Here is a 27,449-nt window from a genome sequence, read left to right on the forward strand (position 1 = left end):
GACTCAACCAGGAAGAAAGAAGTAGGCCTACATCTTCATCTGCCATGTTTGAAAGAGAGGAAGACAGTGAGGGGAGCAGTCAGGAGGGTAGTGATGATGACAGCTTGTAGGATAACCATGCCGCGTAAAGACTGAGTACCAAGCAACATCTCCAGGTGCTCCCTGGAGAACCAGACCAAAAAAGTTATGTGCACCCCTGCTTAAACAGGCAAAATAAGAGGCGATAACGTGCAGAGAATACATCAGAGATGCTGCAATAGATGCTAGCAGGTTACTTACATACATGCCTGACGTAGCTGGACATGACAGAGCGTACCAGTATCCTCAATAAATGTTTGATACTTCCATGTATGAATGCGTGCAATTGTATAAATAAAGCAGGGAATTGCTGCAAAAGAGCCTCTGTACTCCATAAACCTACCCGAGGGGAAAAAAAAGAAGTCTGCATAATTGCAATTGATTTATCAGAGGAAACCCTGCCCATTTCATTACATTTGATAAATGAGCAGATGTCAGAGGAATATGCAAATGTAGAAAAAAAAGTTTGCATAGCATTCACAGAAAAGCTTAAGAATGAGTGAAAATGCAGATATTGGTGATGCTGTATTGCACTGATGAGTCTCAAGGCTCTGCACGTGGTTTCTTATTCATAACATGTTTAACACGAGGACACCGAGGCTGCCTCATTAAACTTGGAAAAAGGTAGACACCTTTCTTCTAAGCCAGCCATAATAGATTCTGCAGACCATTTTTTTAGTTTTTACAAACGAAACTTTAATCCATATTTACCCCTCATCTACCAGTCATAAAAACATCTCAATCATTTCACGTACATCGTATTTTACAAGAAAAAAATATAAAGAGCCAATCACCCCATTAAGAGGAATCCGTAACTTTATTCAGAAGATTTGACTTTATACAAAATGTTTGGAGAAAAAAAAAGAGAAAAGGTTTCAAAAAAGACCCATTCCCAGTGTTTAATTAAAAATGTTGGCCATTTCCAGGTGGTGAGTACCAGACCGCAGAGCTGGTGCGTTTAAAGTAGCGAGGCTTGTTCTTATAAAAGATGTCCTCGAGCCTTGGTGGTTCAATCACGCCGAAATAGCCATCTAAATCCGGAGGGTTGAAGTACTGTTTGATGATGGTCTGCTGTAGATTGGGACCTTGGAGGATTAAAAAGAAAAAAAGCATCAAGTAACATTTTACATTTAACCATGACGCATAGACATTAAGTTTCACATCCATCCATTATCCAAACCGCTTATCCTGCTCTCAGGGTTGCGGGGTGCTGGAGCCTATCCCAGCAGTCATTGGGCAGCAGGCGGGGAGACACCCTGGACAGGCCGCCAGACCCCCCCCCCACCACCACCACCACCACCACACACACACACACCTAGGGACAATTTAGTACGACCGATTCACCTGACCTACATGTCTTTGGGAGGAAACCCACGCAGACAAGGGGAGAACATGCAAACTCCACACAGAGGACGACCCGGGACGACCCCCAAGGTTGGACTACCCCGGGGCTTGAACCCAGGACCTTCTTGCTGTGAGGCGACCGCACTAACTACTGCGCCACCGTGCCGCCCCATCGTGATGTTTCACATCATCCATCTTATTTGTATATACATTTGATTCATAGCCCAAGTTACAACTAAGACTCTGTTGTTAGAATGGCAAGATTGTAAAATAACAGACATCAGGGTCGTCATTAAACGGAGAAATTCCACTTTGTGCATACCTTCTGCCCACGACGGTATTGTTTTCCTGGGTGCAGACTCGTCATCAGTTGAGTCATCACTGTTTTGGTCCATCCCATAATCATCAGAATTATTGCTTACAACTACTGCTGCGTTGCCCCCCTTTGGAGTAATGTTATAGGTCTGGGGTGACTTCTGCAGGAGAGGTCAAAACATACATTAAATCAGCATTATTTTAACTACGGAGTGAAATGGGTTAAATCTTTTCTGATTAGAACTTAAGGAAACCACAGAAAGTTGAATCAGTTCACCTGGACACAACGTTTATTGGGAGAAACGTTCCATCACTCATCTAAGTGACGTCTTCAGTCTCGACTGCAGGTACGCCCACCCTTATAAACAATACAGCTGCGTAACGACCGAACCAAAGCCCACTGAGGCAAATTTGTAATTTGTGATAATGGGCTATATACAAATAAAATGGACTTTACTTGATCGGTTTCATGTGCAAATTGCCGTGACCATTAACTGGAGTTACAATGGCCATGTGTACTATTCACAGAGGATTTGGGGAATAGTTGCAATCACAGCATTGTAAGACGGTTGATGGTTGTAAGATGGTCGGTCGGACAGAATCTTCACCCACTTGTCCACATCACTGACGTGTGTCTGGCATCCATCTCTGTCTGCCGTTGAGGGCAACGTCTCTGGTGTGCAGCAAGTGGGTCGAACTTCTTTTGCTGCCTGGTTTTCGACTTCCCATGGTGGGCTGGATGAGCCTTCTCCGTGAACTCAATCACACGGAAAGTGATCTCATCTAGACGCGACGTGAGTCTCTGTTGGATCTGCTCCTCTTTGGCTTTCAGAGCGTCGATGGTAAAATTAGTTTGTCTCATCCATGCATTCAACAGTTGGCTCTGTGCCTTCTGGAGGATCTTATTAGCTCAATGGCCGAAGATTTCATTTGCAGGCTCTTAGGTTTAATCCCGCTCTTTCTGCACCCGAGGCTGAATCTCAGGTGGTTCCTGTAGTCTGCCATCTTACGCGCTGTTCGCTTGTACTCGCGTACAAGTTTAAGGCAATCCTTGCCAAAATGACAGTTGTGGGGATATCTGCAGTCAGTTGAGACTGAAGAAGTCACTTAGATGAGTGATGAAACGTTTCCCCCAATAAATGTTGTGTCCAGATGAACTGACTCAACGTTCCTGGATTTCCTTACCTGGATTACTGAGCATGCATCAAGACAACTTGCAACAACAAAAAAAAAAGACTAAAACATATTAGGTGCTTTACCTCAATATCCATGGTAACATTCAGTGTGACAGCATTTTTAACAGGAGTCATTGCCGATTGCTGAAAGAGAAAAAAAGTGCCTCATAAGTCTTTGCATTTCTGCTCCTACTATACAAGCAGAGCCTATTGAATATCCTTTAAGAATACTTGTACATGGAGAATTTCCCTTTTATATGTATAATCACTGCCTGTTTTGTTACCTACAAAAAATTACCACCAAATGACTTTATTTCCTAAATCCTGGTACAGTTCAGAGAAGTGTTCTGGTTGGATTAATCGGTGCTTCAAATGAAGAGGCACCATCCAGTTATCTTTAAACATTAGGCAAGATGTCAGCTGGGAATTGATGAAGTGTATACAGTTAATATAGTCCCTATCTACTCTGAGAGAGGGGCCCCTCCTCTGATGCTGCTCTTGATGTCTTTTTTCCTATGGATTTTTGTCCTCATCCGATTGAGGGTCTTTGGTCTTCCTCTGAAGTGTCTCCATAAACTCCAATTGGTCCAGAACTCAGCTGCCCGTATCATTACCAGAACACCCCTTCCATAGATCATATCGCTCCTGTTCTTCAGCAATTTCACTGGCTCCCGGTTAAATACCGTATCGAGTTCAAGATGCTGCTTCTCACCTTCAAGGCCCTTAAAAGCTCCTTCACTACCACACACCCTCCCGTACTCTCAGATCCTCTTCTGCCATCCAACTCACTACATACACCATCTGCCCGCTGGACTACCATGGGGTCTAGAGCCGTCAATCGTTCTGCCCCCCGCCTCTGGAACCCTCTCCCACAAGACATTCACAATATCGACTCTCTTTCCATCTTCAAATCCCATCTCAAAACACACCTTTGCAAACTGGCATATTCAGTCTGATCCCAACTTTAATGGTTACACCCACATTGAGTTTTGCACAGATGTTGATTTTATACCTACCTGTTGTATTAACTTATTATGCTTTGTTTGATTTTATGATGTCTGATACAGTGCTGTTTGTTTTTAACTGTGTTTTGTAAGGTGTCCTTGAGCGCCCATACATAAAATGCATCAATAATATTATTATTAATAAAGACAAGAGGGTGTTGTCAAATGTCCCTTACTGTATCCACCCTGCCTTTTAAGGGGGTGAATACAGTAAGCCCTGCAAGGCGGTAACTGTGATTCAAAGCTGTGCTGATAAGTGTGATGTAATGTAAAATGCTCTCCAGGCACCCTATTCAAATTAAAACCTAAATTAGCCAGAGCAGTCAATATAAAACAAATTCTTGACAATGAGACTTGACAAGCTGAAATAAGCTTCCAGAAGTGAATAGTGGAAGGGGTTAAAAAGTAAGTTAAAGGGCTTTAACAGTTAGGGAAAATCAATACCAGGGGGACATTAGACAATGTTGACAACCCCCCCCCAAAAAAAACCCAAAAGACCCCAAAACAAAACACCCAGCACCAATATTAACAGAACAGTGATGAAAAGCGGGGGGCAAAGGGGGGTGGGGAACAGTCAAGTCAATTTTATTTGTATAGCTTAATATCACAAATTTGCCTCAAAGGGCTTTACAGCAACACAACATCCTGTCCTTAGACCCTTGCGTCGGATAAGAGACTAGTATTGCAACTTAAATGGGTCAAACTTGTAGATGTCACCATCGGCTTGCTGCGCCGGCTAGATCACACTATTCCAAAGAGGGTCAGTTGTTCTTGAAATGTGAAGTCACAACCTTACACAAAGGTTTACACAAATACCAGCGTTTAAAAAAAATTGTGCAAATAAAGCCATGCGGGGACACATGGTGTAATGGTCAAACTGGTATAACTCTTTACCTCAACATCCATAGTCACATTTAGGCCTGCCCCTTTGTCCACAGGTGTCTTCATTATAAAGTGCAGAGAAGAGCAAAGAGGCGTATTTTAGACTACAGAACTGGTTTCATTTGCTCCATAAAAACAGACACCCAGAGAGATCTTAACCAAGCATGTCTTTATGCATGCTCAATAATCCAGGTACCACTGTGCCCAAGAGAAGTTTTAACACTGGCCAACATTTAGTCTTATCATGGCGTTTTTAATTCCCATCTTTTGTTTTCATCCAACTCCCTTTTCAATTCTTAATACCAGTTCTGGTGGCAACTTTTTTCTTTTATTCCACCCCCCCCCCTTTCTCCCCAATTGTTCTTGGCCAATCACCCCACTCCCCGAGCCGTCCCGGTCGCTGCTCCACCCCTTCTGCCAATCTGGGGAGAGCTGCAGACTACCACATGCCTCCTCTGATACATGTGGAGTCGCCAGCAGCCTCTTTTCACCCGACAGTGAAGCGTTTCGCCAGGGAGACGTAGCGCGTGGGAGGATCATGCTGTTCCCCCCAGTTCCCCCCCCCCCCCGAACAGCCCCGACCGATCAGTGACCAGGACACATACCCACATCCGGCTTCCCACCCACAGACACAGCCAACTGTGCCTGTAGGGACGTCCGACCAAGCCAAAGGTAACACGGGGATTTGAACAGGCAATTGCCGTGTTGGTAGGCAACGGAATAGACCGCCACACTACCCAGACGCCCCTGGTGGCAACTTTTGATTTGTTCATGCTCACTGATATGCATAAAATATGAAACCATTCTGTATCCTTTGCAATTTGAGAAATATATCAGAATGTTTAAAATGATGGGGGTGGTAGAAGACTACAACTTCCTTTTCTTCAACTTCTTATATCTGAGTTAACGTCTAAGTTTTTATTCAGTTAAGTGTTTTTCCCCTCAGTTCACTCACCTGAATAGTGGCAATAATCTTGGCAGCAGCCTCTCTTTGCTTAGCAGCCTGTTCCTCAGCAGCCAGTCTCTGTTGTTCCTCCTAATCCAAAAAATCAGTCAACAAAATAGGAAGGTGAGAAAACCTGTGCAACCCATTAGTGTTGCAGAGAATAAATAAGTACAGTGACAGTTCAAGTTTTTCAGGACGGCAGATGGGGTTCGTTGCAATATTGGTGTCAAATGAAACACAATGAAGACATATGTAAGAAAACACAAAAATGCCACGAAAAGCGTTTGCTATTTCACCTATTTAATGCATGGTTAGCCTAGTACAATCCGTTTCCAAGCTAACTTTATCAGTGAAATGCCAGGAGCCCGAGTAATCCACTTATTACTCATTTTACATTTATTTACACACGATCCATCTGTCACCCACTTTTGCCAAAGAACCTTTTTTTTTAATTCAGGGGAAAAGAAAGAACGACATGATGTAATGCACAGTGGGTTATGTTGATTTTTTTTTAACCATTCATTCAAGAGACATTACCACTTTCTCACGTGAGCTGTTGAGTAATGATAAACCATGCAGTCTACCTTTCTACCAAACTCTCTCCCCTCAGCGGAAACTAGGGCTGTCAAAATTGGCCAAAAATAGCCATCGATTATTCCTTCTAAAAAAACACATGGGTTCGAACCCGTTCGAATATATTTTTGTGCATTATGTCCACAAGAGGGCAAACCAGTACGAGACACAACTACTTGTGCAGGTATATTTATTTCAACGTAAACATGTCTTTTAAAAGATCTGCATACCTACACATTACAAAACAAAAAAATAAAATGTCCTATACCGTAAAACATTTAAAGACAACAGACCTCTCTCTCTCTCTCTCCCTCATGGTTGGTGCTAGAGTCAGAAATGAGAACGCGCTGTCTCCCGGAGCGAGATGAATGATTCGTAATTGATGCGTTATTCGATAGCCTAATTTTTTATAAAGATTAGGTAATATTCATACTGATTTAAATGAACAATTTGCATCCCCCAGTTTTCCCGTTTTCTGACCAAAATCCGAAGTATTTCCAAACGGGGCTTTTTCGTTTGTTCAGAGTGAAAATCACTTCCTCTGCAGCCGAGCTGGGTTGTGAACTCTCTGCCATCCTTACCACACGGTTGTTGAATTTTTCACTTGTTTCAGCTTGACCTAAATTTCCTTTTCAACCAATGACGACGTTGTGTGACTCCTGTCCATCATGCAGCAGCGTATTCAGTACAGCCGCAGTAGTGCTTTTTCTATTTCCACAAACAATAATTGTCCCACTGGAATCACTCTCTTTTTTTTAAACAATTCAGTTATATATTTGAATTTGGAATATTCATTGACAGCCCTAGCAGACACCCATAATGCATTGTGCTCACATCAAAACTTTCTCATTATGGGCTGGATTTTACAGGAGTCCGTGTGCAAGAAAACCGAATTGCCTAGTTTTGGCGTGGATGGAGCAGTAACGGTATGTGCTGGCAACACACGGTATTAGAACCACGTGACATTTCACCAGGAATTGTGACATAAGGAATACCTGAAATTAACAAATGATGCTAAAGATGACACCAATCATGAGCTTTGGTAATAACAGCCAATCAGTTATACTGTTCTGTACGTAAGTACAACTCTGAACAACTTATGTTGTGCGAGCTGCGGCAGCTGTTGTCGCTCACAGCACTTTTGGGCGTAGTACTGGGCAACTTAAAGCCTCGGACATGATCGCAGCGTCTTGCGATGGAATCTGCCCTCAAGACTTTTGCTACACGTCCTCCCCTTCTACGTTCATCCTTTATTTTTTGTGTACATCAACTATCTTGACTAATATAGCCTAAAATGTCCAAAAGCTAGTTTTTAGAAAACAACAAACAAAAAACAAATAAAACCGCAGCAAGCAAACACATTCCTCAGAAAATTTAAACTTTTCTAGTTTAGCTTTTTATGTTATATGTGCTAAATCTAAATCATATCTAGTTTATATAAAATATAAGTATAATAATACATATAAAATGTAAATCTAATATGTGCTAAATCATCTTTAATATCGGCATAATATAAGAACGATTTTCTAACAGACTAAGAAAAGGTCACACATCAAAGAAGGTTGAATCAGTTCATCTGGATACAACGTTTATCGACAGATACTACGTTTTCATCTCCCCCCCTTTTCTCCCCTATTGTACTTAGCCAATTACCCCACTCTTCCGAGCCACCCCCTCTGCCGATCCGGGGAGGGCTGCAGACTACCACATGCCTCCTCCGATACATGTGGAGTCGCCATCCGCTTCTTTTCACCTGACAGTGAGGAGTTTCGCCAGGGGGATGTAGTGCATGGGAGGATCACGCTATTCCGCCCAGTTTCCCCTTCCCCCCGAACAGGCACCCCGACTGACCAGAGGAGGTGCTAGTGCAGAACCCAGAACACATACCCACATCCAGCTTCCCACCCACAGACACGACCAATTGTGTCTGTTGGGATGCCAGACCAAGCTAGAGGTAACACAGGGATTCGAACTGGCGATCCCCATGTTGATAGGCAACAGAATAGAATGCTATGCTACTCAGACGCCCCCACACATCATCTTTATTTGAGGATACTTTGGTGCCTTGGTTCTTTATGCTTACCCTTTTTCTCTTTTCCTCAAGTGCCTTTCTTTTCTCCTGCAACTCTCTCTGCTCTTTCTCCCTTGCAGCCTTCTCCACTGCTCGCTGAAGAGCAAGAGCCTTTTCTTTCTCAATGCGCTCCCTATAAAAAGACAGGATTAAAATGAGAGAAAGAAATAAAGAAATACACTCGAAGCAAGCCAATTTCATTTCAAGATTTTAACGCCAGTCTCAACCTTTCTAGGTACTGTTGCACAGTCAAAGGCTCAAAAGAGAAACTGTCAGGTTAATTAGTGAGGTATCTCTCAAGTCTACAAAACATGACAGACCGCTCAGCCGCATCTCGTCTTTGCTTCTCCAGCTCCCTCTCCTGCTCTCTTTTCAGCTCCAGGGCTTTGCGGGCCTCAGCCAGCTTTCGAGCTTGCTCCTCTTCAGCCTTCCGTTTAGCCAGGGACTCCTGTTGCCGCTTCTCTTCTTCCTTTGGAGTGAAAGTTGACAAATGAAGCCCAACAACAGATAAATAATCAACAAAAAAGTACTCCACCATTAAAGACAAATACAGATTTTTTTTTTTAATCAATCTTTCCATTAACAAAGGTCAATTACCAGGATTTCAGAGATGCATTTTTTTTCTTCAAATTTCAGTGTAAAAAATAAACACAGAAAGCTTAAAGTCAAAAGCTGATCTAGCAGGAAAACTTCATTTAATTTGTTGACTAATCAGTATATATTACAGGGAGGGGACCCCACCTCACCTGTGATTAAGGGGAAATGGGATAGAAAAATTCGAGTCACATGCAAAATATAGGTTGTCAAAACAAATTCTAATTCCATGGTCTATCTAAGTAGTGGGTTTTTTTTTTTACAACAGTGAGAAGTATGAAAATATCATCAAGTTCAGCTTCAGTGCAAAAACCAATAATGGTCTGACCATTTTCTTCTTTCGAGCTTCCTCTTCCAGTTTGCGTTTCTGCTCCTGTTCTTCTTGACGCTTCAGTGCGACCTTTTTCTTGGCCTTCTCATCTGCCTGGCGTTCAGTGCGCAGCTGGGATGAAAAAAGGCACACAATATTTCCAAGGGTCATTTTCCCTCACTCAGTTTTTGACTTAGGGCTGAAAATCTGTTTTTTGTTGTTGTTGTTGTTTTTTAAATACACCAATAACCTTAGACAGCTTATTATAGATTTGCATATAAATAAAGTTGTACAAATGGTAGACTTTGACACAAGTTGTCAGAATGTTAGTTTGGGATATATCAGAACTTTGTTTTATAACCATTTTATTTTAATGAAGTTAGGAATTTTAATGGGACATAAATATTCGGTGTCTGCCAAGTCAGCGTTAACCGCCCATGGTGCGGGAGACACTGGTTTGCGTCCCGGCTGTGGCGGTTCCTGGGCTGCCCCCCCGAATTCGCTACATTGGTGTCAGAATTGGGATGGTGAGACCGTGAGGCCATCGGAAACGCGTGCTACCAGAGGAGTGTGGGAGCGTGTATGCGCGCTTTTAGTTCCTTGGAAAGTAGTTCCCGGTACTTTGGTTGGAAGCGCGGCTCAAGTCTATAAATTTCCAGGTTTTCCCAGACAGGCGGGAACCCTGTTAGACCACGCTATCAAAGTTTTGGCTGAAGCCTTCATGCTTACAAAAATTGTATAACTGAACGAGGACCTTCTCGAAAAACACTTCCTTTCTATTTACAGTGAATATTCACAGAAAACACAGTCAGAATGTAAAATTACACACCTTGTCATTTTTCTCCTCAAATTGTGCCATTTTCTGCTCAATCTTCTTTTTCTTTTCCTCTTCTTTCTTTTCCTCCTTTACTCTGGCTTCGACAACTCTTCTTAGCCTCTCATCCCTCTTCCTAAAAAAAGAGTCATAAATTCAAACAAAGCCAACTAAAGAAACAGAAGTCACCGGGCTAAACAGGAAATCAGTCGGTCAACCTTTTCTGTTCCTCTTGTTTCCTTTTCTTCTCTTCCTCCATTTTCTTTAGTATTTCTTCCTCATGCTCCTGCTTCTTTTTGAGTGCCTCCAGTTTCTGACGCTCCCTCGACTAGTGAGGACAGAAAAATAAGTCTCAATAAAGTTTAGTTGGTCTGTATCAAAACTGGTAAATATTGGCAGAGGTCAAACAGCCCCAATATAGCAGGTAGGGTAAACTGTCTAACAAACAACAAACAAAAAAACAACAACTTTGCATTTGTTAGTTAGAGGGAAAACCACCAGGACAAAACAGCCCATATTCATTTAAACACCATATGCTCCCTCCATCTCCAAAATGGCTGCCGTGCATCACCCAGGTGGTGCTACACATTGGTGGTGGTTGAAGTGAGTTACCCCCTTCAATGTGAAGCGCTCTGGGCGTCTAGAAAAGTGCTTTAAAGATGTAATGATTATTATTATTGTAACCACTAGGGATGGGGTGGGTACTGTTTTTGTCTATATAGTGTGATAAAACTGCTGATGGTTATACCGTGTCAAATTTTCATAATCTAATTTACTGTGGTTTTATTATCCCTTCAACGTAATTTACGTAGCCACGCAGGCATGTTGCTTGTGGAACGTGCTACTACACAGACTAGCTGGGTTTTTTTTTTTCTTTCTCCAATTTAATGGCTGAAGAATGTGATAGTGATGCTCAGATTTTTCACCCGTCTAAAAAGGAAGTCTGAAGTCCGGGCATATTTCAGTTACTTTAAAAATTCTGACGGGAAGCTCACAGAAGATGACTACCCCATCTGCCGAACACGCAGGAGAAAAGTTGCTGCAAAGGGGGCAACACTTCCAATATGTTAACCCAGCTCCACGAACGCCATCCTTCGCTTTACAGTGAGCGCAAGATAAGGCAACATTTATCGTTACTTTATGCGTGTGAGGACTTTGGAATGGGGAAATGCACATCAACTGCACACGTGTTGTCATGCAGTATGCTCACTGCACGTGATCCACACATGCAGTATGTTTAGCTTTTTAATGTAAACTCTAGCGGTCGTGGAATTGGTTATAAAAGTAACGACAAACGCTATCGGTATCATCATCTTTTCATTTACATAATCTATGAACGAAGACAATACAAGTACTGTATAACAAAACACACAGAAGACTGTGTTTGCATGTACACGTGTATCTGGGCATTAATATTTTGAAGATATTTTAACAATACCGTGATAACAGTGAAAACCGTGCTATTTGTGGTCACAATAACCTTGACGTGAAATTTTTTCATACCGTTCCATCCCTAATGACCACAATGCCTCTCTTACGTCCCATAAGTGATTCATAAAAGCAAACCACTGCACAAATTTAAAACTTGCTCTGGCAAGGTGGTAGTTTCCAACTTGTGATTATCTACCATGTCAATCTGTGCCAAGCTTGTCCTTGGAAATAGGTCCTAGCAGCCAAATTAAGAGGCGACATTTGTCACTACATTTTCAACAGCTTATATGGACCATATTCAAGGGCCAGTCTCCATCTTATCTGACTTGGATTCATGGCAAATATTGTAGTTATCACACCAATAACACAACGGAAGAGTGTCTCTGCAGCTCTAACCACCACCACGGTATTTTTAAGAATGAGCTTTGATTGCCATGATGCAATGATTTTACTGCCGGGTTTTATGAATATGGGGAAAAGTGTGTTATTCCTAAATTGGCATAAAGCTCAGCCAAGATTTGTGCACAAAACCAAGCCTGGTAAAAAGCTGGGGCATCCGTGTGGCATGGCAGTCTATTCTGTTGCCTACAAACACGGGGATCGGCGGTTCGAATCCCCATGTTGCCTCCGGCTTGGTCGGGGTCCCTACAGACACAATTGGCCATGTCGACAGGTGGGAAGCCGAATGTGGGTCTGTGTCCTGGTCGCTGCACTAGCGCCTCCTTTGGTTAGTCGGGGTGCCTGTTCAGGGGGAAGGGGACGGCGTGATCCTCCCACGTGCTACATCCCCCTGGCGAAACTCCTCATTGTCAGGTGAAAAGAAGCGGCTGGCGACTCCACATGTATCGGAGGAGGCATGTGGTAGTCTGCAGCCCTCCCCGGCTCAGCAGAGGGGGTGGAGCAGCGACCGGACGGCTTGGAAGAGTGGGGTAATTAGCCAAGTACAACTTGGGAGAAAAGCCCCCCCCCCAAAAAAAGCCTGGTAAAAAGTTTAGTACAAAAGCAAGGGCTCTAGTCTTTTGATTATGCAGAAGCCTCTTATTGGACCATGCTACAGTACTCCAACAGGCAGAGTGGGTGGGTAACAATTTGTTCACAAACGTTGATTGAACTCTCCATGATATTAGCAACTTATCAAAAAGTGTGTTTCTTAAAGGACCCCACCTTTAGTAGTGTTACAGAAACTATTTGACACTCTATGGGTTAAATCTATCATTGACAAAAGTAAGCCCTTGTGACACCTGCAAACTAAGGTACCCTCAGCTGACAAAGTCCAGGTTGGGTGAGTCAGGTGAATGAGAGGCAATAAGTGATGAACAAAAGTAGACATTTAGACAAGTTGCTTAAATAGCTATTGCAGACGAGACAATGCCCATATATTGTGCAGTTACACCTTGCACTTACCACCACACCACCGCTAATCTGAGGAGATGAGAAAGAGATCCATAAGAACACCAACCACACAAAATAAAAACTACATCTCAACAGCTTGGTCTGATGAACGGGTCTGAAGCGACGTGTAAAAATCTTTTCTGCTAGATCCCTCAAACTGTTGTGTCTGAGATACATCATGATTTTCTCCTTCCTGAACATCAGTGATTCCAGCTGTGACACTTTTAAAGTAACTATGTTGACTTAGAGGGACCTGAAACGACTTGAGGCCAAAGAACGTGAAGGATATACAACCAACCTTGGAATCACTCTTAAGTGGAGTGGTGTGTTTTATGAAGGACTTCATGACATTGCTTCGGCCCAGGGAAGTAGGAGCCATCATTAGCAACTGGTTCTTCTGCACAGTGTGGAGGAATGATCTCATATTGGGCCGGATCGCCTTTACAGTAAAAAACAAAACACAATGAATTAATAAATATAAACTCAGTGCACTAGTTTTTGGAGCAACAAACAGACAATAAGAACAGCAAAGACAGTAACTATTACAATAATTCAAAACGTAATTTTTTGCCAGTGGCTCAGGCAAGAAAGGAAGGGTGATTGTTTGGGATAAGATTGTTGACAGGTTTATTACAGGAAATGCAGACTTGCATTTGCATAATACTTGCACGCAAATGTTGAGTTTTCCACCAGGATAGATGTCTTTCAAGAAGCCATCAATCCGTTTTTCATTAAAAAGTTGATTCAAAAAACTCGGAGTTATTCTTAAAATAAAAAGCAACAACGTCAAATTTTTTAAGACTCCCATCTTACGCTTTGAGTTTTCTTTGGTGGAGAGGACCTCTTTGTTGGGCTTTCCTCTGAAAGGTCTGGAGCTTTGCGTTTGGCATTCTGGTGGGACCTATGGACAAAGATAGGTTTCTTTAAAGAAATAATCCAGTACAAACTTGACCTTCTAAAACCTATAGTTAACATTAACATATGTACATACGTTGCACATGACGTGTAGATGGAAAATCCGGTTTTCAAAACCTTCCTGACCCGTTCCATCTTAGGATACAGGTCTTTATGACCGGGGTTTCACTCCTACCTAAAACGACCATGGGCCTTCAAAATTACCGCCGGTTTTTAAACTCTATATTCTGTCAAAATTAATACCCAATTGAGATATTAATGCACTGCATATGTTAGCATGTCTGTTAGGAAACGACTGACACCAAAATGAACATTTTAACAACTATATTTTTAAACCATTTTAAAATCGCCACTGTCCAACACCTGTAAATAGTGCAACGCCTTGGTAGTCATGGTGCGTCGGAAACGGCGTCTGTACCCAGACATGTTGGAAATAATCAAAAATCAAGTTTAGACTATTACTCTGCACTGGAGAACGCTAGTGTGTTTCTAGGACAGAGCAGTTAACTTCATGATGCAACCAACACACGTCATAAATAGTGACATGACACGCACGATCAATGTACAAATTATGGGCGGTCTTTTTGGCGGCTCATGGTCGTTTGAGGTAGATCTTATCATAACTTTTTTTTGTGCAATTGATCTGAAACTCATATTAATGCAAATATATACAATTTTAGGAGCACTCATTGAGCGGCAGGTCTGTATCTTTATTTTCCACAAAGTTATTAAACTTTGAAAATCCAAAACCGTCAAAATGACGGCCTTGGTCGTTCCAGTGTTAACACCAGTGTAAAAGCAATGCAGCTGTACACAGTCCTTTCAAAGCCTCTAAACACACATAAATCATGTTCGGCTGTCACATGATTTTCCTCTACCAAAGGCTTCAACAGCTTTAACAATTAAACCTTACATAAAATAATCTATCTGTAGGTAGAGAATAAAGTTGCAAAATACAGAATAAGTTATGTCAAAACTAGAAGTGAAAAATTTTCTAGAACTGTAAGCTTAATTAGTACAACTAAAACTTACCTCAAACTTGACTTGGGCGGTGTTTTTGATACATTTCCATCTATGAAAATAAATTTCAATAAAATATGAGAAATTCACTAAACAGTTCAGCCAAAGTTGTATATCAGTAAATGTAAAATACTAAATTTTGCTCATGTTAAAAAACCGAATTTCATGTGTGCAAACTTTAGGCTCACCAGGCAACAAACCTGGAGGGGTCATTTTGGAAGAATTTACAGCCATAGAACGGGTAACAGGACAGAGCGTCGTGTTGTTGGAGTGACGTTGGTTAGCCTGAGTCAGCCCCTGGTTTTGCTGGGTAAAATTAAGAGAAATCATCAGATTTTGAATTCCTAGCTGAAAAACTGCATTATGGTCATTGGAGGAAAAAAAAGGGGGGGAAAAGTTGCTATGCTATTCATACCTCAAGAGCCGCCTCAGGATCTGTAGCTCCTGCCTCAGCCATCGTATCCAGAGGTTCCACTGTTGGCACACTGCACACAAAACAAAACAAAAAGATGTCTTATATCTTGTTTTAACATATGACTATGACCTTTGATGGAACGGGTCAGGAAGGTTTTGAAAACTGGATTTTCCATCTACACGTCATGTGCAACGTATGTACATATGTTAATGTTAACTATAGGTTTTAGAAGGTCAGTGTGAGTGACGAGTTAACAAATTAATTAGCTAAAGAACCCCCCCCCCATTTTTTGGAACCCCCCCCCCTGTTCTCCTCAATGGTATCCGGCCAATTACCCCACTCTTCCAAGCCGTCCCGGCCGCTGCTCAACCCCCTCTGTCAGTCTGGGGAAGGCTGCAGACTACCACATGCCTCCTCCTATACATGTGGAGTCACCAGCCGCTTCTTTTCACCTGACAGTGAGGAGTTTCGCCAGGGGGACGTAGCGCGTGGGAGGATCACGCTAATCCTCCCAGTCCCGAACAGGCGCCCTGACCGACTAGAGGAGACGCTAATGCAGCGACCAGGACACATACCCACACCCGGCTTCCCACCCGCAGACAGCCAATCGCGTCTGTAGGGACGCCCGACCAAGCCGGAGGTAACAAGGGGATTTGAACTGGCGATCCCCGTGTTGATAGGCAACAGAATAGACCGCTACGCTACCCGGACGCCCGAAAATCCCAAATTTGTATTGTATTTTTGTTGCTAGTGTCAACTTCCCACAGTCTCCATCACTGGAAAAACTGCATTGTAAACAAGTTATGGTTCTGTTAGACAAGTAAATGCCATTTCAACCATAATTTCTATAAGCAAAAAAGAATAAATTTGACTTGTACAAACAGAAGATGATGCATAAACCAATGGATAGCAATTTTTTAATACACATTACTCACGTATCTCTGATATCTTCAACCTGTTCCTCATTCTCCATGAAATTGTCCGCTATAATGAAAACACTAGCATTAACCAAAACTAAACAATTCAATGTTCAACCAAAATTAGCATGGGCCTTGTCAGACAAACCACTAATAAATTGTGTGAAGGCTTCAGGCAAAGCGTTACAGCATAAGTGGCCAATCACTTACCACTGCTGCAGATGGAGTTTCCCATGCCAGCCCTCTTCTTTAGCATGGAACGCCTAGAAGCTCGACGAACTGAATCTTGTGTCATGCTGTGCCGTAAGCCAGCCAATGAGTGTCGCAACTTCAGGGAGACGCGCACGGAGCTCCGTTGAGAAGCGTTCGCTGGGCCGGCTATTGCAATCCTAGTGGCTGAGCGGCCAGGAGAGACCTCCGGCTTCACGGCCATCTCAGCAGTCGTACGCTCTGCTGTGGACAGCTTCAATGCAACCTCAGGCAAAGCCATCTTGGCTGAACCGTGGGCAATGTTTGATAAATCAGGGTCAGAACTGTCCAGCTCACCCGTGGTCCCTGTACGGTTGACCTCACTCTGTTGGTTGGCCCCCTCGTCTGCCACAACTACTTTTTGGTCTTTGTTCAGATCACCGCTCTGCTTGGTTTTACGGCTGCTGAGTGGAGGTTGCATTGCTGCATCTGCGGAGTCTTCAGCCTGGATTTGTTTGTTTCTGCGGGTGCTACGTTTGGGCATCTCGCAGGTTGTGGCCTCAGGTACACTTTTATCTTCATCAATTAGGTCTAGTTTTCTGACAGACGAGTCACGTAGCTTACTGCGTTTCCCCTTAGAAAATCTGCATGTAAAAAGGAAAGTCACTTGTAAAACAAAAAAAAACAAAATTTTACTGGTAAAAAAAAGAAGTAATTAAACCATAACAGTATAGAAACAAAAACAACAGACCGTCGCTTCATATGATTCTCTTCCTGATACCCCACAGATATACGCTTCCTACGACTGCTCTTCTTTTGGGATGGAGTTTTTGGCATCAATTCTGGTTCAGTACTAAAGTCACTGTGGGAGAAAAACAATCCTTAGCTTGTTGATAGATCAGTATGAACAGATACATGGTGCCTACAACCCCAACAAAACCAAGCAAAAAGCCATCATTCTGAAAGAAAACTATGTCCTGTAGGGATCACGAGTTGACATTCAAACCCTTCTGAAACATAATTCAGCTACCCAAAGCTGCTAAATCCAGAAGGATTGAGTTAACAATTTTCTTGGTTCACTCTGAGCCTACCTTGAAAACATGCGGTTAGCCTCCTGCTGGATCTCCTCAAGCCAAATCATGTGGACATTTTCAATGTCACTGATGAATTCTTGCATTTTCCCATCAAAGATTTGTGTAAGGGACCTTACAGATGAGAATACGGAGTCCATGGTGACAGTCTAAGGGAAAGGTGACATCGTCAAATCAAGCCAGGCTCAACATCATTCCTTAAGGCAGTATAAACACTTTATTTTTGCAGGAGTAAATATCTAAAATTAAGGACATGCTTTTGTGGTCAGTAAAATGGAAAGTTGACATGCAGAAGCAAAAAGTTTAAACAAAAATTTCCATGACGCCACATAAAAAGGAATAGTCTTGAATGCTGCACTTAGAGTAAGTTTCAAGAATTCACGAACATCTAAGCTTGTCTTTTCCATAGAGGCATATTCTTAAAGAAAGGCATTGGCAGTTTATCACATGTATGGTCATACAAACCTTACTACAAATAGATGCCATCACTATTTATACATCAGCTTCTTTTATGTCTATAGTTGAATATCTCCACGTCTCATTAAGAGGGCTGTGGAGTATGAATAACATAACAATAGACCATCTCAATAAAAAGGCATAGAGAACAAAGTGCAGTTGTGAGACCAGCTATGTTATATGGTTTGGAGACAGTGACACTGACGAAAAGACAGGAGGCGGAGCTGGCAGAGTTGAAGATGCTAAGATTTTCAATGGGAGTGACGAAGAAGGACAGGATTAGGAACGATTATATTAGAGGGACCATTCCGGTTGGATGGTTTGGAGACAAAGCAAGAGAGGCAAGATTGAGATGGTTTGGACATGTGTGGAGGAGAGATGCTAGGTATATTGGGAGAAGGATGCTGAATATGGAGCTGCCAGGGAAGAGGAAAAGAGGAAGGCCAAAGAGGAGGTTTCTGGATGTGGTGAGGGAGGACATGCGGGTGGCTGGTGTGACAGAGGAAGATGCAGAGGACAGGAAGAAGTGGAAACAGATGGGACGCTGTGGTGACCCCTAACGGGATCAGCTGAAAGTAGTAGTAGTAGTAGAGAACAAAGTGCAGTATTGTAACAATGACTACATGGGCAGAAGAGTTGAAACTATAAAAGACTACATATTAGTGTCTAATTTAGTTAATACACATACACACACACACACACACGCACCCTTAAAAAGCCTTGGTGAAAAGCTATATACTACTTTATGTCAGTCAGCACATTGTATCAAACATGTTACTTTTACAATCATACGCAATATCCCTTATTTTAGCAGACACTTTTTATGGCCTCTGAAAATTTTGATCTCATTTTTAATGTCAGTTTTTCCACTGTTGACTTCTTGCATCTCCACACATTTTCAGCAAACAGACTAAGACCCCAATATCAATAATTATCCATTATCCAAACAGCTTATCTTGCTCAGGGTCGCGGGGATGCTGTAGAATATCCCAGCAATCATTGGGCGGCAGGCGGGGAGACACCCTGGACAGGCCGCCAGGCCATCACAGGAGCCACACATTCATACATAGGGACAATTTAGTATGGCCGATTCACCTGACCTACATGTCTTTGGACTGTGGGAGGAAACCGGAGCACCTGGAGGAAACGAAACCCACGCAGACACGGGGAGAACATGCAAACTCCACACAGAGGATGACCCCCAAGGTTGGACTACCCCGGAGCTCGAACCCAGGACCTTGTTGCTGTGAGGCGACCACGCTAACCACTGTGTCACCGTTCCACCCAATATCAATAATTGTCTTGAAACAAATAAAATTTGAACAACTGAATGAATAAGACACTCATCTTCTTATATTTAAAACTAGAAGAGTGCACTCAGTAGAGTGCAGATCTCCGTCAGGCGTATCTCCCCCCTCTGCAGTGCTCGGACTTTGCGACAAACCACCCCTTTTTACGCCTACCCAGAGAAGGGAAAATACGAGTCACCTCCTGCGGAGGACTTCCATTTCGATGGTTATGTTTTGATCACATTCTTATCGTATCCAAATTCCAGCGTTGCCCTGTGATGGCCTGGCGGCCTTGTCCAGGATGTCTCCCTGCCCAACGCCCTATGACTGCTGGGATAGGCTCCAGCATCCCCGCGACCCTGACATCAGGATAAGGCGTTTGGATAATAACCGAGTGAACAGCAGGTGGATAATAACCGAGTGAACAGACTTCATGTGTCAAAAATAACTCTCCTGTTATTTTTGACCCATGAAGTCGTTCGTGTGGTTAAATAGCTTTACTGAAAGTAATGTTTGGAAACCGCTTGAAACTGAACTGGACGCAGCAAAGTAATCCCAGCAAACACCCAGACACCGAATATGGTATGTAGCTAGCAAAAAAAAAAAAAACAGAACGAGGAACCAGATCGATTTACACTGATAGTAAATATCAAACAGATTGTGCAATAACAAGAACCACGTGAGATCACTAAGTTGGACATTCAATGTCACAAAAATTAGTATGCGGTTGCAATCATTTATGATCATCACCAGCTAAACTAGGTAGCTAGTAAGCTAACGTTAGCAGGATAGCGATCGTTTTACGTTAACGCTTGTGTTTTCGGTACCTCTGTATTCCAGTTGAAAATAAAATCCGATCTTTGCTCACGTATTCACAAAGTCGCTATTGTATATTTACTTGATTAAAATAAAAATCCTAAAATTTCTTTTCTCTTCGGTGATCATTTGGAGAGTCTGCGCCGCCAAGCTCCCCTCGGACCCGCTTGAAACGGTTTAAACTGCGAAAAACTGCACCAGCCAATCACAGGGCGCGGCACGTAATGACGTCTGCAAGCAACGCACGATTTATGTATGAGCGTTGGCAAAAGGGGAGGGAAAACAGGCCTGTGCCTGTCTTTAAAGCCTGTGGCACAAAACGGCCAACGCGGTGAAACAAATCGTGCGACCCCCAATCGGAGGCGGGGTTACGGAGCCACTCAAGATTTTAAACGCACCAACCAGGAGCCAACCTACCTCCGCCGCAGGGATGCGGTTTGTTTCTGGGGTTTTTTTTCCCCCTTTGTTGCACGAAACACATGTGCGTTACATTCACTATGAACAAACAGAAACTGTTCGTGCCAGGGGTACGTACACAAAACAAAAGGAGAAGAATTCCAGAAAACATGAAAAAATATTTTCTTCTTCAAAATAAAGTGTTGTCAGTCTACAAGAAATTCAGCTTGTTTCTTTGTTATGAAGGTCACGGAAAGTTGAATCAGTTCATATGGACACAGCATTTATTGGGAGAAACGTTTCATCACTTATCTAAGTGAGCGCTTCAGTTTCCACCGACTTGCAGGTATCCCCACAAAACAACACAGGGGGCATAACGACCGGAAACAGTGATCGGGGCCATATGCAACGCCGTGACCATTAACTGCAATTACAGTGGCCGTGTGCACTATTCACAGAGGATTTGGGAATGGCATAGAGAACTGGTCAGTCAGTTTATCCGTGCAACCGTGCATGCACGTTCGACAGCCAGTGCCGCCAGCCCCATAAAGCTTCACTTCAACGTATTACTAGTGATCGTGTATACATTTACACCACCGAAGATAAAATATTTATCTTAATGCATTGATTCAGCATCCCGCTTGTATGTAGGCAGGCGGTGTAAGCTCAATACGTTACAGAAATGCCACTGACCAAACGAGCCGTCGTTCTTTCTGAGGAGCAGAGGTCAGAGTTCGTTCGATCTCGTTCAGCTTAACCTGCCGTCCGTCTCGACTCGAGTCCGATTCCGTCACAGCTCATTCACTCGTCCGTCCCGGTTCGAGATACTGGTGCATTTGATCTCGTTGGGGCCGCCTCGACTGCCGCTCACAGGTCAGCTGTTCCGCTTCCTGTTTTGAGCGACCGCGCCACCGCGGCAGGCTTCCGCGAGCGGCAGTACCCTGCTGCCATAACGGCGAGTGGGCGTGGGCAGCATGGATGGGAATAGCCGCGGCTTAATGGGGACTCGGTAAGTTCAGCAGGCTGACCGACCCCTGGAAAACTGAACGGAGAACGTGCAAGCAAAGTGGAAGGGAAACCACGGTACAGCCGCAGTGGCGCCCCCAGAAATGTTTCATCGGGGGGGGGGGGGGGCAAATGGGGCCACTGAAAATCTTGGGGTGGCACACCAAAACCAAAAGCCATGACTGAATTTCGGGAATTCTATGATGCTGTTGTTAGTATACAGCATTAGGCTGAAAACTGTCAATATGAGAGTTAAGAAAAATATACATTATTGATTTAAATGAACAGCACCTAATGTAAGATATCAGATAGAAGCATATTATGCATAATCAGGAAGCATATTCTGCATATGCGACTCGTGGCTGGGGGTGCCAGCGGGGGGGGGGCAGGGATAGTATCAGGGTGGCCGTGGCCACCCCTTGGGGGCGCCCCTGGGTACAGGATCAGCACAGTGTGCAGAAGGAATCAAGGAAGAGAACGTGAATAAGCTGGGAGCAGAAAAGGGATCGTCGTATGCTGAAGGTGCTACAAGAATGGAGAGAAACAACGAGAATGACGTGTGGATGTGTGACTAGAAGCTAGGGAGGACAAAAAGCATGCGGAGTTTTGCTTTTGTAAGGACCAGATGACGTTTTTGCCCTTTATGGAAATGGTAATTAACTGTACTGCTGGAGTAGAAAGCAAATCGGAGGGAATTGCCATAACTGTAGATGCAGCAAGGACATTTCTGGGTGTTGTAGGGGTTTGTGGAGAAGGTGTGCAGCAGCAGCTGCTGAGAGAGGCTTTTAGTCCCTCCCACAAACCTGCGAAATAACTAGTTTAATTGGGAAGACATTAGTTTTTTTTAAGTAAATAATGTGGGAGCGCAGGAATGAAGAGACAACGGGACTGATGTCTCCTTATTAGTGATTAATAATTAATTACTATAATATAATAATAACTTTGTTAAAAGAAACACTCAACGGTAGGGAAAGTGTTTAACTCCTACTACTACTCCTACTCCTACTCCTACTACTCCTACTACTACTACTACTACTACTGCTACTTTCGGCTGCTCCCGTTAGGGGGCGCCACAGCGGATCATCCTTTTCCATTTCTTCCTGTCTTCTGCATCTTCCTCTGTCACACCAGCCACCTGCATGTCCTCCCTCACCACATCCATAAACCTCCTCTTTGGCCTCCCTCTTCTCCTCTTCCCTGGCAGCTCCATATTCAGCATCCTTCTCCCGATATACCCAGCATCTCTCCTCCACACGTGTCCAAACCATCTCAATCTTGCCTCTCTTGCTTTGTCTCCAAACCATCCAAATTGAGCTGTCCCTCTTACATAATCATTCCTAATCCTGTCCTTCTTCGCCACTCCCATTGAAAATCTTAGCATCTTCACCTCTGCCACCTCCAGCTCCTCCTCCTGTCTTTTCGTCAGTGCCACTGTCTCCAAACCATATAACATAGCTGGTCTCACAACCGTCTTGTAAACCTTCCCTTTAACTCTTGCTGGTACCCTTCTGTCGCAAATCACTCCTGACACTCTTCTCCACCCACTCCACCCTGCCTGCACTCTCTTCTTCACCTCTCTCCTGCACTCCCCGTTACTTTGAACAGTTGACCTCAAGTATTTAAACTCATACGCTTTCGTCACATCTACTCCTTGCATCCTGACCATTCCGCTGTCCTCCCTCTCATTCATGCATAGGTATTCCGTCTTGCTCCTACTGACTTTCATTCCACTTCTCTCCAGTGCATACCTCCACCTCTCCAGGCTCTCCTCAACCTGCACCCTACTCTCACTACAGATCACAATGTCATCCGCAAACATGGTCCACGGAGACTCCTGCCTGATCTCGTCCATCAACCTGTCCATCACCATTGCAAACAAGAAAGGGCTCAGAGCCGATCCTTGATGTAACTGCACACCTCACCACTGTCACACTTCCCTCATACATATCCTGCACCACCCCTACATAATTCTCTGTAACTCCTGACTTCCTCATACAATACCACACTTCCTCTCTCGGCACCCTGTCATACGCTTTCTCTAAATCTACAAAGACACAATGTAACTCTTTCTGGCCTTCTCTATACTTCCCCATCAACACTCTCAAAGCATATACTTCTAAATCAACAGTGCTCAACAAATAACGAGCAAAATAATCCAGTTAGTCAATCAAACTCTCTATGAGACAGTACAAGCCTGTTTCATGCTATAAGCAATCATCAGCTGTCAATAAAACTACTCGAGGAAAGGTCCTTTCCTCGAGTAGTTTTATTGACAGCTGGCCAGCCAGTTACTTGACTAACTGGATTTAATATAATATACATAATATGCAAATATTAATTATTAATTACTAATGAGACTGATGAGAATGAGTGGAGGACTTGGTGTGGTGAGAGTTGATGCTTATTTTGTCTGAGGCTGCAGACTTGATTACAGAAGCTGTCCCTTTTCTGCCTTGTTCTTCATCCCTTTGACCTTCACCCTTTCTTGCGTCTAAACGACCTCTTGCAGTCTCGATGATTGTCCTTGTTACTGCTTCACAGGTGTCTACTCTGCGACATGTGTGATGGTTGGGAATGTCAATGTGCCTTAACTCTTCATAAACAACATTCAGATCCTTTGAGGTAATTTTTTTTAAAGTAAATAATGTGGGAGCGCAGGAATGAAGAGACAACGGGACTGATGTCTCCTTATTAGTGATTAATAATTAATTACTATAATATAATAATAACTTTGTTAAAAGAAACACTCAACGGTAGGGAAAGTGCTCAACTCCTACTACTCCTACTACTCCTACTACTCCTACTACTACTACTACCACTACTACTACTACTACTACTACTACTACTACTCCTACTACTACTGCTACTTTCGGCTCCTCCCGTTAGGGGGCGCCACAGTGGATCATCCTTTTCCATTTCTTCCTGTCTTCTGCATCTTCCTCTGTCACACCAGCCACCTGCATGTCCTCCCTCACCACATCCATAAACCTCCTCTTTGGCCTCCCTCTTTTCCTCTTCCCTGGCAGCTCCATATTCAGCATCCTTCTCCCGATATACCCAGCATCTCTCCTCCACACGTGTCCAAACCATCTCAATCTTGCCTCTCTTGCTTTGTCTCCAAACCATCCAAATTGAGCTGTCCCTCTTACATAATCATTCCTAATCCTGTCCTTCTTCGCCACTCCCATTGAAAATCTTAGCATCTTCAACTCGTCCACCTCCAGCTCCTCCTCCTGTCTTTTCGTCAGTGCCACTGTCTCCAAACCATATAACATAGCTGGTCTCACAACCGTCTTGTAAACCTTCCCTTTAACTCTTGCTGGTACCCTTCTGTCGCAAATCACTCCTGACACTCTTCTCCACCCACTCCACCCTGCCTGCACTCTCTTCTTCACCTCTCTCCTGCACTCCCCGTTACTTTGAACAGTTGACCTCAAGTATTTAAACTCATACGCTTTCGTCACCTCCACTCCTTGCATCCTGACCATTCCGCTGTCCTCCCTCTCATTCACGCATAGGTATTCCGTCTTGCTCCTACTGACTTTCATTCCACTTCTCTCCAGTGCATACCTCCACCTCTCCAGGCTCTCCTCAACCTGCACCCTACTCTCACTACAGATCACAATGTCATCCGCAAACATCATAGTCCACAGAGACTCCTGCCTGATCTCGTCCATCAACCTGTCCATCACCATTGCAAACAAGAAAGGGCTCAGAGCCGATCCTTGATGTAACCGCACACCTCACCACTGTCACACTTCCCTCATACATATCCTGCACCACCCCTACATAATTCTCTGTAACTCCCGACTTCCTCATACAATACCACACTTCCTCTCTCGGTACCCTGTCATACGCTTTCTCTAAATCTACAAAGACACAATGTAACTCCTTCTGGCCTTCTCTATACTTCCTCATCAACACTTTCAAAGCATATACTTCTAAATCAACAGTGCTCAACAAATAACGAGCAAAATAATCCAGCTAGTCAATCAAATTCTCTATGAGACAGTACAAGCCTGTTTCATGCTATAAGCAATCATCAACTACTCGAGGAAAGGTCCTTTCCTCGAGTAGTTTTATTGACAGCTGGCCAGCCAGTTACTTGACTAACTGGATTTAATATAATATACATAATATGCAAATATTAATTATTAATTACTAATGAGACTGATGAGAATGAGTGGAGGACTTGGTGTGGTGAGAGTTGATGCTTATTTTGTCTGAGGCTGCAGACTTGATTACAGAAGCTGTCCCTTTTCTGCCTTGTTCTTCATCCTTTTGACCTTCACCCTTTCTTGCGTCTAAACGACCTCTTGCAGTCTCGATGATTGTCCTTGTTACTGCTTCACAGGTGTCTACTCTGCGACATGTGTGATGGTTGGGAATGTCAATGTGCCTTAACTCTTCATAAACAACATTCAGATCCTTTGAGGTATCGCTTGATGTGCTTGCACAGCAGGTTGTTTGAGCATTGTCCCTTCAGCACTTGTTTGGCATCTTTAGTGATGGCCTTCCACTTCTCGTAGCTCACACTGAAACAGTGTGCAAATCTTCTTACTCACTCATCATGCAGTTCTAGGCCTATCCTAGAAGAGAGATGGCAATCCATTCTTCATCACCAAGGCCTTCGGGGACAAGCTCGATGCATGGCCCAAGATAAGCTCCAAAGGCAGCGCGGAACTTCAAGTGCTCACCGACTCCTTCGCAGCTGTGGGGCTGCCATGTCTCAGATCAGAGGTCTGGAGGTACTCAAAGACTGCAACGAGAACCAGAAAATGCTTGCTAAACTTCCAGACTGGCTGACCTCAAGATGGAATAGGAAAGTCAGAGAAGTGGAAGAACAAAGTCACATATTCCCAAGCTTCAGCCAGTTTAATATAATAATTATCATCATCATCATCATCATTGCATTAATATAGCGCTTTTCTAGACACCCAAAGTGCTTCACCTTGAAGGGGGTAACTCACCTCAACCACCACCAATGTGTAGCACCCAACTAGGTGATGCACGGCAGCCATTTTGTACCAGAACGCTCATAACACATCAGCTTGAAGTGGGGAGGGAGGAATCATTGAGCCAATTACAGATGATTAGGTGGCCAGATGGAGAAGGTCGCTTAACTCATGCTGCCCTACATCAACATGTGAAGCATCCAGCGGCCCTCCCAAGACAGTCATTTGTCAGCATTACTCATCAAGCACTATCATGAGCGAGTGCACCATCAAGGGTGAGGAATGACTATGAATGAGCTCTGATCTAATGGAATATGGGTCCTAGGAGGCAGCAATGCAGAATCATCCCATATTTACAATCATGATTATTATCTGGACACAACGTTTACTGAGAGAAACGTTTCATCACTCATCTAAGGGACCCCTTCAGTCTCAACTGACTGCAGGTATCCCCACCCTTATAAACAAAAGGTACAATGGCATGATAAATGGGCTGGTGCCAAATGGGTCACCATACAGGATATTTTGCCCTGGATACAGAGACAGTTGGTTAGATTTACGTAATGTTACGCTTTTAGCTTGATTCAGGTCATGGTAAGCATCTTTGAGGGAGCTTTGCAAAAATAACTATAGTTCAACTAGTGTGCGTTTGATTTTATTGTATTGAACATACGAAACAAGTGCAATTGATATGGCAAATGATTCCTTGCCATAGTAAAACAATGAATTGGAAAACGATTTGTAACACTTGTGGGGTCCCGTTTAAATTCATATTTTATGTGATATGTATATGCATTAGAAAAGCATGCATTTTCTTAACACATTTGCTTCAGCTTCAACAACTTTAGCATCCTCTCATATACCCCACGGCCCTCAGGGGCCGCCCCTCAGTTTGAGAACCACTGTGTATGACTCTCCACTGTTTAGCAGATGCTCAGCACCGCCCCTGATCCTCAAAGCATGATACTGCATTCTTTTTCCATGTGAGCTGGATACAAGCAGATAAGACAATGAACTCTTTAATAAAAAAAAAATCCACTCAATTAATTTGTCATA

General features: G+C 43.4%; 1 protein-coding gene across 1 annotated transcript; it reads right to left on the reverse strand.

Annotated features, from left to right (window-relative positions):
- Window positions 1-785: 785 nt before the first annotated feature.
- incenp (inner centromere protein) lies at window positions 786-21,251 on the reverse strand. Its single transcript, XM_056282119.1, has 21 exons — window positions 21,127-21,251; window positions 17,477-17,625; window positions 17,137-17,247; window positions 16,407-17,029; window positions 16,215-16,263; window positions 15,280-15,349; window positions 15,053-15,170; window positions 14,877-14,916; window positions 13,743-13,830; window positions 13,228-13,368; window positions 12,942-12,959; window positions 10,325-10,434; window positions 10,122-10,242; window positions 9,311-9,424; window positions 8,709-8,857; window positions 8,401-8,521; window positions 5,754-5,834; window positions 4,811-4,858; window positions 2,997-3,056; window positions 1,745-1,898; window positions 786-1,163 (listed from the first exon to the last, which is right to left on the reverse strand). Exons 2-21 carry the CDS (start codon window positions 17,614-17,616, stop codon window positions 982-984), a joined length of 2,538 nt encoding a protein of 845 aa, XP_056138094.1. The 5' UTR covers window positions 17,617-17,625; window positions 21,127-21,251; the 3' UTR covers window positions 786-981.
- Window positions 21,252-27,449: the final 6,198 nt, after the last annotated feature.

Source organism: Lampris incognitus, chromosome 6 (assembly GCF_029633865.1).
Source record: "Lampris incognitus isolate fLamInc1 chromosome 6, fLamInc1.hap2, whole genome shotgun sequence".
Taxonomy (NCBI): Eukaryota; Metazoa; Chordata; class Actinopteri; order Lampriformes; family Lampridae; genus Lampris; species Lampris incognitus.